General features: G+C 36.3%; 2 protein-coding genes across 10 annotated transcripts in view; one reads left to right on the top strand and one right to left on the bottom strand.

Annotated features, from left to right (window-relative positions):
- LOC306864438 (ubiquitin carboxyl-terminal hydrolase 7-like) overlaps positions 1-8,800 on the top strand; it is a 26,783-nt gene extending 17,983 nt beyond the window's left edge. For all 7 annotated transcript variants that reach the window (XM_079408452.1, XM_079408447.1, XM_079408453.1 and 4 more), the window contains exons 17-31: positions 767-868; positions 978-1,083; positions 1,232-1,324; positions 1,442-1,509; positions 3,274-3,374; positions 3,465-3,618; positions 3,706-3,773; positions 3,858-3,966; positions 4,069-4,146; positions 4,280-4,380; positions 5,197-5,296; positions 5,448-5,567; positions 5,694-5,765; positions 7,207-7,297; positions 7,387-8,800. In XM_079408452.1, the coding sequence (XP_079264578.1) occupies positions 767-868; positions 978-1,083; positions 1,232-1,324; positions 1,442-1,509; positions 3,274-3,374; positions 3,465-3,618; positions 3,706-3,773; positions 3,858-3,966; positions 4,069-4,146; positions 4,280-4,380; positions 5,197-5,296; positions 5,448-5,567; positions 5,694-5,765; positions 7,207-7,297; positions 7,387-7,493 (1,470 nt within the window). In that variant the 3' untranslated portion in view covers positions 7,494-8,800. The remainder of the gene's footprint in view (positions 1-766; positions 869-977; positions 1,084-1,231; positions 1,325-1,441; positions 1,510-3,273; positions 3,375-3,464; positions 3,619-3,705; positions 3,774-3,857; positions 3,967-4,068; positions 4,147-4,279; positions 4,381-5,196; positions 5,297-5,447; positions 5,568-5,693; positions 5,766-7,206; positions 7,298-7,386) is intronic.
- Positions 8,681-13,080, bottom strand: LOC306864477 (lipopolysaccharide-induced tumor necrosis factor-alpha factor homolog). Of its 3 annotated transcripts, none has more exons than XM_079408507.1 (5): positions 13,038-13,080; positions 11,448-11,515; positions 11,171-11,281; positions 10,228-10,396; positions 8,681-10,141 (listed from the first exon to the last, which is right to left on the bottom strand). In XM_079408507.1, exons 2-5 carry the CDS (start codon positions 11,491-11,493, stop codon positions 10,027-10,029), a joined length of 441 nt encoding a protein of 146 aa, XP_079264633.1. In that variant the 5' UTR covers positions 11,494-11,515; positions 13,038-13,080; the 3' UTR covers positions 8,681-10,026. The 3 variants fall into 3 exon arrangements, with proteins under 3 accessions (XP_079264633.1, XP_079264634.1, XP_079264632.1); XM_079408508.1 differs by having other exon boundaries at positions 8,687-10,141; positions 12,966-13,042; XM_079408506.1 differs by having other exon boundaries at positions 8,687-10,141; positions 12,923-13,039.

The following is a 13,080-nucleotide window of genomic DNA, read 5'->3' as shown; positions in this document are numbered from 1 at the left end:
TATTTCAGGAGGATACACATAGTGTATATTTAAAGTACCAAAACCCTGAACTTGCACATGAATATAATAGTCAAATGTTCAACAAAATGTGCAGAAAAAATACTTTCTGAAATAAAATAAAGTGCTATGTTACTTTGCATACCGTTTCAGTCGTGTAGTCATGTTTTTCCGGCAGTTGGGATTCAAAATGTGAAGGTGCAGCAAGAATTCTGGAAGAGGTTTGATCCTCTGCCTCCGTCATGGTTTTGCTTTCTAGCGCTGGCTTTAAACGTATATGATGTCATCTAATGCAGTGGCACTGCGCACGCAGAACGATCGTAATAACGCATCAAAGCACTGCGAGAGCTACAGAGAGCAGACAGCTCCGCATGCTTTCGAATTGCTCTCGCGGTACTTTGATGTCATACGCTGACCATCTGTGTGGTGCTGCTCCAAGTCGAACACACCTATACATTTTCACTCTGTTGGAATAATTACAAAGCGCAACTTCTCCCCACCACCTCATAGGAAAAATAAAATAATGAAATACAAATCGATTCTGATGTAAACCAATCGTTTTTTTTTGTTTTCTCCCACCCATAATGTTCAGTATACAGTATGCTACTTTTCAGAAATTTGGATCAGTAAGATTAATTCTGATAACAAGCTTGTGTTAGGTTGTTTTAAATTCTTATTTGTTATTTATATTTAGTTAATGTCAGATTAGTTGCAATTATTTTCTGGTGCGTCCATGAAGAGTCTCAATTGACGTTTGTTTGTCCTTCAGGGTTTCCCACAGGACCAGATGAGACTGTGGCCAATGCAGGCCAGAAGCAACGGGACTAAACGGCCGGCCATGTTGGACTATGAAGCCGATTGCAACAAGTCTGTAAGTCTGTGCACTCACGTTTTTAAACGTCCATATTTTTAAAAGTCATTCTTGTTTCTTATGTTGATCTCTGTGAGAATAAAGCTGTTAATTTCACTTTCACAAACAGATGATCGACTTGAGCGATAACGAGAACCCATGGACAATATTTCTGGAAACTGTAGATCCAGAAATGGCCGCCAGTGGAGCGACGTTACCCAAGTTCGACAAAGACCGTGAGTTTCATTGTGTACTTTTACTGTATATTCAGAACCATTTTAGGCAATTGATATTTCACGTTTCAACTTTTTTCTTACTGAAGTGGAAAAATGGTCTACAAAACGTTTCCAGTTCTGATAGCATCAACCTTGTTTTGATTTTCAGATGATGTTATGTTGTTCTTGAAGATGTATGATCCAAAAACCAGAAGCTTAAATTATTGTGGACATATCTACACGCCTATATCCTGTAAAATACGTGAGTATTCAAAGCTATGCCTAATAGGATTGTTCTCATGAAGTTTTTGTCAAGATCTAATTAAACACATGTTGATCCTTTCTGATGCTTAATTTGGTCTAACCCTGACCCAAACAGGAGGTTTGCTGCCCGTTATGTGTGAAAGAGCAGGGTTTCAGCAGGGAACTAGCCTTATCCTCTATGAGGTAAGACTTGGTTTACACCGAATTCCTAATGATGCATTTATCATCTGTAGTTTTGTATAGAAAGTGGTTAGTAGAGATGCATGATATACATGTAATAAAACAGACAAGTGGCTCATGTAATGTTATATTAAAAAGCAGGACATTTTGAATGAATAAAATTCAATTCAAGCTAGGGGTGTGCGATATGACGATTTTTGATCGTGGACGATAAAAATGTCTCCACGATCTGCTTTTTAAGAAATATCGTAGTATCGCGCTACCGCGCACATTGTCAAATACAGTTCTGGCGCCGCCGTCTCTATATACTGTACAAAACGACATACAGCAGTAGAGTTACTCAGACAGGACACTGCACTTATTCGCGATCGCAAAAGTACATTATTTGCATACAAGCCTTGCTGGTTAAATTTTTAATTCGCGTGCTGGTCTGACGTGCGCTTGTTCTGAGCACATACACCTGAAGCACGCGCACTAAAACGCCTGTCTAACAGCGCCTGATTACTCAACTAAGTTATATTTTGCGCTAATACTGTCAAAACACACAAGGTTTACATACAGACTGAGTTGGTTATCTCTAAAATGAAAGTAAATAGTTAAGAGAGAAACGGATGCATGCCTGTATATTAGATGCGTGCAGCTCTTAAAGGGACAGGACACTAAACGTGCTGTCGACTGTCATTAAAGGGATAGTTCACCCTAAAATTTAATTTCTGTCATTATTTACTCAGTGGAAAACCAAACAGTTGCTGGTCCACATTGACTTTGATAGTAGGAAAGAAAAATCCTATGGAAGTCACTGATGACCAGCAACTGTTTGGTTTTCCACCTTCTTCAAAATAGCATTTATGTTCAGCAGAAGAAAGAAACTCATTCCGGTTTAAAACAACTTTTGAGTAAATGATGATATAAAAATACAACATTATGACAGAATTGACAGACAGATGACAGAATATTTATTTTTGGGGGAACTATTCATTTAACGTTAACAAATCAACAAAACGCAAAAGAGAAAAATCACTCACTATTCTTGACTGAAAAACATTAATACAGTTGCTTTAGGAATCAGTCTATCTAGTGTTTTATTTTTATATTTGTTCATTCAATTTCATTGAATGCTCTGCTAAATACACCTATTGTACCTGGAAATAAAGCACTGTTTGTTTTATTTGTATATTATGTGTATTTGTAATGTGTATCTTTGTTCTTATTTTTTAATAAGAAAAATAAAATAATGACAAAGATTTTTTTATCTTCGCCCACTTTGGCCTAAATATCTGCCATGCATCTTTGTCTTTCTAGTTTGGCTGTAATGCTCAGACAACTTGTAAAACCAAAATAGTAAAACTAACAAAGAATCGTGATAAAAATCGTGAATCGTGATATTTCTATAAAAAATCGTGATATGATATTTTTCCCATATCGCCCACCCCTAATTCAAGCATTAGAACATCAGTGTATATACACTAATTTTCAAATTGACTAATTCTTTTATTCAGCAAGGGTGCATTAAATTGATCAAAATTGACTTGTAAATGTCTGTACTATTTCAAATAAATGCTGTTCTTTTATACTTTCTATTCATTAATCCACAAAAATATTAAGCATCACAACTGTTTTCAACATTTATAATAAAATCGTTTATTTACGTTTTAAAAATGTACAATGTTGGTTTTATTTCATGCATTCGTAATGGTTAGTGTAAATGTGTTCTGTCTGCTTTATATAGGAAGATATCGCTAAAACATGATGCATTCTGTGTTACAGGAAGTTAAACCGAATTTAACAGAGCGAATACAAGACTATGATGTCTCCCTGGACAAGGCTCTGGATGAGCTGATGGATGGAGACATAATTGTGTTCCAGAAGTATGTATTCGTTGTCTTAATTCCGAAGTCATTTTGCGCAGCTTAAACTGGGCCTCGAAATTAATTGTTCTTTTGTTGTATCGTCACCAGGGATGACCCTGAAAATGAAACCAGTGAGCTGCCTACTGCAAAAGACTACTTCAGAGACTTGTACCACCGTGTAGATGTCATCTTCTGTGACAAGACCATTCACAATGACCCAGGCTTTGTTGTGACGCTGTCAAACCGAATGAACTACTTCCAGGTTAGTTTTTTTAAAAGCAGATCAGAATGTGCCAGTAACATGAAAAAGAACCTCTGAGAAAAATAATCTCATATTTCATTTTAACAGGTGGCAAAGACTGTTGCGCAGAGGTTAAATACTGACCCCATGCTCCTACAGTTCTTTAAGTCACAGGGGTACGTCTTTTAATTTTCAGTTTGGTGTGGCTTCTTTCCCCCATGTTTTCATCCATAAACCTTCATTTTTATTCTTCCTCTCAGGTACAGAGACGGCCCTGGCAACCCACTCAGGCACAACTATGAAGGCACTCTCAGAGACCTGCTGCAGTTTTTCAAGCCCCGGCAGCCTAAGAAGCTCTACTACCAGCAGGTGAGAGGTCTTATCTTCCACTTGGCGCTCCTCTTGGGAATATGAGATCTAAGCAGTTACATTCCGGGCATCTGATTTATTCATGGTTTTGCTTCCCCACAGCTCAAGATGAAGATCACTGACTTTGAGAACAGGAGGAGTTTCAAAGCCATTTGGCTCAACAGTATGTTTCGAGAGGAGGTAAGGACCTGCTGCAGTGATTCTACATTGAATATACCATCATGCCAGCCGCCCCTTCTCTTTTGCAATAATGTATGGTTCTACGATGTTCTGCACACTTATGATTGTGAATATTTTCTCTCCCTCACGTTAGGAGATCACACTATACCCTGACAAGCATGGCTGTGTTAGGGACCTTCTGGAGGAATGTAAAAAGGCAGTGGAACTGTCTGACAAAGGCTCGGAGAAGCTGAGGTCTGTTTGTTCATAATTCAGTGCACTTTTCTTTAATCAGGGATTTCTGTTTCAAGTCTATATTGTTATTCAGTGTCTGCTCTGAGAGGTCTTTAAGGGACTTTCCATGAGTGTGGTAACAATGGGTCGTGAGACTCTAGTTTTTTTTTTTTTTTAGCTTTTGCCTTCAACAAATGGATCTTTATTAAATTATTACTTTGTTGTATTCGTTATGTGATGTAGAAATTATTTAAAACCCTAGTGTTAGAATTTTTGTAGTAATTAAAAGTTGAGGCGTTATTTTTTTAATTTTTTTTTAGTTTTACAGTAAACTGTTTCAATATTTAAAAAAAATAAAAATTCCTGCGATGGCAAAATCTTAATGTCACCATCCATAAGTCATTTTAATATGCTGATTTGGTGCTCAGACATTTTAAAATTAATGTTGAAACCAGTTTATTTATTTTTTTGTGCAAACTAATATATTTGTTTTTATTCTTTGAATAGAAGGTTCAGAAAAACAGCATTTATTTGGAACGGTCACTTTTGAACCATTTGATAACAAAAATCTTACTGACTCCAAACGCTAGTGTGCATGTACCTAGTGGTGCATAAAACACTTCCCATAACATACCTAATGTTATTAAAAAGATGTCTTGTTTTATGACATGTTGGATGAGAAAGGATAACAGGCTGGAGGTGATATCAGCCAGTCATGCATTAATAACTCATTGACGCTGCCGCAATCCATTATAGGAGGCACTCTGACCGTAATTCTGACCCATTTCACTGGTCACTGCTAATATTAACGGTGTCCTTTTTTTGCCCTCTCTGTAGGCTGTTAGAAATTGTCAGCTACAAAATTATTGGGGTTCACCAGGAAGATGAATTGCTAGAATGTTTATCTCCAGCAGCCAGTCGAACATTCAGAATAGAGGTAAGGACCCTCGAAGCCCATCATTCACTGATGTGCACAACAAAGGATCTGTACCCTTGTAAAGCCTCTTAAAATGATTCAGCAGTTGAGATGCCACTTTTATCTGTGGATGCTGTTCCCCTTGAAACTAGTTCCATTTCTTTCATGGCAGGAAATCCCTCTCGACCAGGTGGACCTGGACAAGGAGAATGAAATGCTGATTCCAGTTGCACATTTCCACAAGGAAGTCTTCGGGACATTTGGAATTCCCTTTTTGCTCAAGATCCGTCAGGTGTGTTAGCTGAGTGCACGTGTAGGCGGGCAACAGCCGCTTTCTTTTGCCGTGTAGGTGGATGGCTGCCATTTGTTCAATTTGTATGTGTCGGGTCTGTTTTAATGTGTGCATTTACTGTGGCAGGGGGAATCCTTCAGAGAAGTGATGAAGAGAATTCAGAGCATGCTTGACATTCAGGAGAAAGAGTTTGAGAAGGTAAGAGAAGCTTTGCAAATGTAATCACCATTAGTGTTTTTTTTTTTTTTTTAGCCTGGAAATATTTTACACATTAACCCTTAAACTCAAAGGTATTTTATATCTTGTTTTATAGCATAACAAAATTGAATTTCTCATGCCATGTAATTAAAATTTGTTCCACGATGTGGCATTGTCTTAAACAATGACAGGGAGTCATCAATCACAAAACTACCTTGGACTTAAAAGAATGAACAAGTAACATACTTGAGACTTGACATGGCTTAACAATTTCCTGCTTAGCAAGTGTAGTCGCATATTAGTGTCGCTCGATGATGGATCCAAAATGTGTCCAAAATCCAAAAGTTTAACGATTCATAAATTATAATTTGAGTTATGTAGGATGTCCTTTTCATAAGTTAGGATACTTTTTTTTTTCGAGAGGGTTTTATTTATTTTTTTACTTCAGAAAGTTGTATGTGTTACATTAATTATATTAATTTTATCCTGCATTTATGGATAAACTTTACGAAAATGCATTGTGCTTTAATGGAAATATTACAGTGCTTTGGCTATTTGGCTAATGCCTGAATTATTAATGCATACATTCCATGCGGATTATTAATATATAATAATTAAAAAATAAAGCCATAATCTAATTAAATGTTTTGTTTTATTTATTTGTAAGTTATTGAAAACAGAAAATTCTGGATGCACTTGGCCGAAAACCGAATTCAAAAATGCTTTGTAATTATTTATTTTATTAAATAATAAAGTAATTTTGTAGGACATTTTAATTTAACTCAATAATTTTAATGTCACAACTTAAAAAAAAATACAAGCCAATAAAATAAACGCCCTTTTATTGAAAATAAAAGGTAATTGGACAGATCATTTTATAGTAAATGTGTATTCATTCAGTTCTATGCAACAGAATTTTTTTTTATTTTTTTTTATAATTATCCAAATATGTAGTCCAAAGTTATCAGTGCATGTGAGTAGAGCATAGCGGGGAGCAGATCAGTGAAGGAGAGGGTAGTGTCATCTTACCAGCTTTGCCTTGTTACAGCACTGTAGCTCTATTTCTAATGAACAAGTGTACTACATAGACATTCCTGTCGTTGTGCTATTTTAGCGGACGTTGCTTTTGAGGTGAGCATGAGCGGAAGGCACATTCACAATGTAATCTCTCTTTCAGCCAAATGTCGGATATATATGTGTGTAAACATACATTAGTAAATAGTTAGTGAAGTCAATGTGTGTGCATTATTTTCAAATTCAGTCAATATTTTAGGTCAAATTAAATGAATCCATAAAATTAGTGACCATTGCTCACTAATTAATAGTAGGTCGTAGTCCAGATTAAGTTTAGTTCCACCCAGATGGTCATTCATAAAATAAAAATACATTTGACAGTTGACATCAAAACAAGATTAAACCTCTGTTTTTCATTTTCTTTTAGTTCAAGTTTGCAATAGTGATGATGGGGCGGCATCAGTATATCAATGAGGAAGACTACGAGGTGAATCTGAAAGACTTTGAGCCACAGCCAGGTATGTTACACTCCTTTGACTGCTGGCATCTCAATCAGTAGACGTTGTGTTTGTTTATGCCCACTTGACTATATTCTGTCCTTTTTCAGGGAACATGTCGCACCCGAGGCCTTGGTTAGGGCTCGACCACTTCAACAAAGCTCCAAAGAGAGGTCGCTACACGTATCTGGAAAAAGCGATCAAGATTCACAACTGACAAGCCCCCACTCTAACCGACCATACTAAAGACTTTAACCAAACCTCTTGTGTGCACCACTTTTAACACCTGCTGTCTGGGTACACAGGCTCCATGTATGAAGTCTTCAGCGAATGGAGTGACTGCTGATGCTCCTGTTTTCCTTTTGAGGCTGTTCGATTTGGCTTCTCTAACTATTGACTGCCTATTTGTCTGGGAGAATGAATTGGATTTTAACAAGAAAGGGGGAACAGTATGTCCTAGACTTTTGTTTTGAGGTTTTTTTTGGTGTTTGTTTTTCTTTTTAAGTTCTTTTTTTTTTTTAATTGTTACGGCAAGAAAGCTGCTGCATTGTGAGGTGGAGGCGATGGAAAGAGTTTTGTCATTTGCAGACGATTAAAAGGATTCCTCCATCCTTCAACAAAAAAAATCACCGCGAATGGCTGAGGCTTTTGCTAGTTTCCCTGACATGGTTGTCTATTTTCTGGTCCCTTAGTGCAACTAGTCAATTTTCATGTTTACACGATTCTTCTTTCTCACTTAGTTTGGTTGGAGAAATTCAGTTTGTCCTCTCTGGAAATCCTGTATAATAAAGTAAAGAGCCACAGCATCCGTTTTAAAATAAAAATGAAATAGTCTGTACTTCATCTTGCACGTTGGCACTTAATATCCAAGGTTTTACATTTCTCAGCACTGTTAAATGTATTCTTGGTTGGAGTTTGATTTTGCATATCCCTTTCGGTTTATTTTGCATATTTTGCATACCCCCCCCCCCCCCCCCCCCCTTCTTCCCATAACTTTTTGTTGTTGTTGTTTTCCCCCTGTTCTTTAGCTCCTCTGTCATTGGCTGTGGGATTACTCTGATTGGGAGGGAGGGGTCGCTTGCTGACGGCTCCAGATTCGTTGTACTGTTTGTTGGCACGAGGTTGCAGACTATAGAAGACTGGTTTGGGACTTAGAGAAACCAGCATTAATGAACCAATACCAATTTTTTTTTTTTTTTTTAAGCACCGAAGGAATGCTCCCTAGTGCATAGTTGGCTTTGTAAAAACAATTAAAATTGTATATTTAAAGAATGAACATGTAAAATTAAAAACACCGATTTGTTGGGTACAGATCAATTCAGATGTTCATATTCATTGTGTGTAGTTTTATTTTGGATCCTGGCAGTTTCATTTGGTCTTTTTTTTTTTATCTTTTTTTTTTTTCTCTCCAGTCTAATTCCTCCGTGTAGCAGCAGTGTACGACAACTCTTCCTGTATATTGCCTTTTTGCTGGAAAATGTATGTTGAATAAAATTTTCTATAAAAGCTACAGCCGTGGCCCTTGAAAATTTGACTGGAAACGGTGTTCAGGTTGTCAGGCTGTGCTAGTGTCATGTAAGATGGAAGATTCCAGTGTGTATAAACAGCACATGCAGAGTTCTCATTAAGGTATATTGCACAGACACGTTTCAGTTTTATTAAGACCGTTCCATTTAGATGCACATATGACACATTTAACATTATTCTAAATATTAAAACTTTTTACAGAAGTGATAAATTGCTAAACAATAAGTCAGCTTTAGCAGTGTGGTAATTCAAAAAATGAATTTTGGAAGTATGATTTCCTTTGTTATATTTAAGAGATCTTGTGGTTTCTGAATTGTTTGTTCTCAACCTTTTTGAGCCCTGTTGCCCACAACAGTATTCAAAGACCCCAATACCTTTTTTTCCAGTTGTTTTTAATATATACTACATAAGGATTTTTAAAAATGTTTTCTACAGGTTGTACCTGATCAAATATATCAGAACTAACCACAAAATTGTCTGTCCTTCATAAATTGCTAATGGAGTTCAAGATTTTAACTTGGATGACATTTTCAGCTCCAGAAATGACACTTTCGAATGAAGACTTGGTTTTTCTAGATGTTAGCATTTAAAAAAAAATCAAAGTTCAGATGGATGTATGGCGATGCCATGGAAGAACCATTTTTGGTTTCCTAAATGGATATTCGTTTTAACACTTTCATTTTCTCATTTTAATAATCTGAAGAACCTTTTGTTAAAGTTTCTTCATGAAGCCATCAATACCAAGAACCTTTAACTTATTTCAGTTATTGCATTGTCTTAATTTATATAATTTGAAGTCATCCTGAAGCCCATTTGAAGTTTGCTGAGGCTCTTTGGTTGAGAACAACTATTTTAAATGGTGCAGTTGATGCCAAAATTACTGATATTTAATCACATAATTTATGGTTCCGTAAACTCCTCCGCCCTCTGAACCCTTAACCATGAGTCCTTTATAGATATACAATCAAAACAATGAGTAGGCTATTCATATTAATTTCATAATGTATTAATGTAATGTATTATGTAATATAATGCAATAATAAAGACTAAGCTAGATGAACACCAAAAGGTTCTCAAAGACCGCAAAGCTTTAGTTTATACAAGCAAGTTTGTATTAGATGCCATCTGTGTTGGCCTGAAAGTGTCCTCCAGTCCTTCATATAGTGTTAGGTGCCACACAAATCCATGAGTAGTGTTAAAATTTGGGAAGGGATGGGATGGGGTTAGCAGCATTGCTTCTTTTCAATGTGCAGGATCTTATTGCAATTTGGGCATGTGTGATAGACGTCTTTGAAAAACTTCATGAAGAACGGAATCAGACAGCAGCATAAAAAAAACCTGGAAATGAGTTCGACAGTCAGTTGGGCTTTGATAATGCACACAAGTTTTGTTATTTTTAGCTGCAAATTGAAATGGACTCTTACCCGCACAGGATGAGGAGTAAGCACATCAACCAGGCGTAAACTCCCACTTTGTAGGTGACATTGGTTAAGACCTGCTTTTGGCAGCTTGTGCAGGTGGCCATTCCTGGATTGCGACCCAGCTCATATGAATCATAGCTGACAAATTTGTTTTTGGCTTCCGTTGAATGAACTGCAGGACAGGAATGAGTTTTAATAAGTTTAGTCTTTTTTTTATCTGCTTAAGTTTTTATCCAATAATTTATATATCTTATATTTTGTACAACCTTGGGACTAGAGGGTCATTCTAGATAGGAGCCCTTGATTGTCACAAATTTGCAAGTAATGTAGTGTACATTTCTTTTTTTTTGTTCCACCATGGAATGAATAAAAAATAAATCAATTTAAAAAAAAAAAAAAAAAATTACGTTTTATCTCATAATTCTGACTTTATTTCTCACAATTCCAAGTTCATCTCACAAATCTGACTTTTTTTTACTCAGAATTTTCAGTTGTTTCAGACAGATCCTATCATTCACAAGATTAGGTGTCCCTTAAATGCGGGGGGAAAGTCAAAATTGCAAGATGCAAACTTGTTAGAAAAAAAGTTCAGAAACTCAGGGGGAAAAATCAGAATTGCGAAACATAAACGGACAAGATATGAACTGTGAGAAATAAAGTTTCAATTGTGTTATAAACGTGCAATTCTAAGAATGAAAGTCGGATTTGATGTAAAAATATAGATTTTATTTATTTATTTTCATTCCATGATGGAAACAGGCTTCCATAAACCCTGCACATATTAGGTTTATTTAAATGTTGTATAAAAGCAATGTAATGACAGTAGCAATACAGCATACAGTAAAATCATGAATCATGAATTATCAAGCAAAACATGGGTAATTCTTTCCATGTGGCCTTTACAACTAACAGCTTTCCAAAGATTAATGACAGGAAACAGGCTCACCAGGTCTGGCCGACTCCATCTGGATTCGAGAATCTCCAGTAGTGGAGCTTGGTGGGGTGAATGGAGTGTGCACATGGTAGACCTTGACGTTGGAGCCCTTGGCACCATCTACTGTTAATGCCAAGCCAGAAAAAAAATACATGTAGAACATTAATATTTCTGAAATATATCTATTTCAGGATTCCACATTTGCGTCACACACACTGGCTTGACTGTTTTTAGTCGTATTCCATTATCATGAGTCATTCAAAATGAACAATAATACTAATTGATTTACCTGGTATGACATACGGAGGTGGGTTCCCGGTTCCGTCAGCACTCATTCTGTCTTTGGCTGGGTGTAAACTGATGGACCAAAATAGAAGTCTTAATATGTGACGTGATGTTTTACGATATATTTCTCACATGCTAAAATGTGCTAAAATGACTTAATCTGTGCTGCCAACTGAAAGGTTCACTGTTAAAACCCAAAAAACTTAAGGTCACATTGGGACCAAAACAAGTCACATTGTGAGCAAGGCTCTCTAAAACTCTACTTTACAGTAATATACTGTAAATGTGATTATGTATTGGTAACTTGAATTGTCTGTTACTGGTGCTGAAATGGGCAGAATACCTTCAAAGGATGCCATGTAAACTCTGACTTTCTCAATGAAATAACCTGAGCACTCATTTTTTCTTCTTCAATCATCAATATATGTGGGTAGTTGACAAATAAAAATTGGACCATGTCCTATGGTGTGACATAGCAAAAATGTAGAAAAAACAACAACATACAAATAACATGAGAAAAATGTATTGTTTTTTTTTTACATATTTGCTGTCGCACCATAGTTGACATGTCACAAGACAGGTGGCATTTATTTTCATGATATGGTAAATGCCTTTGTTAACAAAAAGACAACAGTGTTACAAGCCCAATCACTGATTGATAGAGGTCCACCCGAAAACAGAAGAGGAATGTTGTTCTGCTGCATGTCTGACTGAGTTACTAATACTCAAATAATCAAACCCTGATGCTTCTCATGGAAAATAATTTGACAATTCCTATCGCAATATGATATATAAAAAACATAGGCTACAAGCTCCAGAAACTGTGTTAGGATTGAGGGATAATTTGTCATTTGTGATAATTGATCAAATCTCTGTATAGATTTACTCTCAAATGGTATATTGAATTCACTTCTAGACCAGATTTTCACAAGATCAGGAACTTCTCTAACCAAATATATATCAGATCGACACCAGAACATCAAATATTTCCAATGGATTTATGTCAACGCTGTTATAAATGAAAGTAAAGCTATTCTGATTATGTTTAGGTGTGTATCAGTAGGAGGTGACCTGGAAACCTCAGCCTAAATGCGTCAGTTGTTTTACTACAGCTAAAGCACACAAAGTTCGGCGGTCAGGTCAGCTTTGATCAAAGCATTCACTGCGCTGTCTTTTTGTTAAATGATGCATTTTAGCTCTTGCTGTTCAGCCATAACAAAGCGTAACAGTCAAATCATAACAAGGCCTCAAAATCTTTCATTTAAATGTATTCATATTTCTACTTTTTTCAACTCTTCTACTATTCTTCAGCTTCTTAAATCCCTCTCTGTTGTGTCTTGAAACTCTGTATTGTTAGCAATTAAAGATGACTCACTTGTATTCATCATTTGTAAGTCACTAAATTATATTGAATTTACCTTCTGATAAATTGCCTTACATTTTTCTTATTATACAAAGAGTACAGTATTAAAACAATACCATAATCTGTGAACAAGGACAGTGTTCATGATGAAAGCCCCACCTAAATCCAGAAGTGCTCCAAAACTCCAGAGAGTCTAGTAAGTAAAGTTTCTTGAGCAGAGAGCTTTCTTACCTGTCTTGTTGAGGCTGTCGCTGATGCTTAAACTGAAACCAGT

The sequence above is a fragment of the Barbus barbus genome, assembly GCF_936440315.1.
Source record: "Barbus barbus genome assembly, chromosome: 4".
NCBI lineage: Eukaryota > Metazoa > Chordata > Actinopteri > Cypriniformes > Cyprinidae > Barbus > Barbus barbus.
The sequence above is the reverse complement of the archived record's forward strand: the minus strand, read 5'-3'. Positions and strand labels throughout refer to the sequence as shown.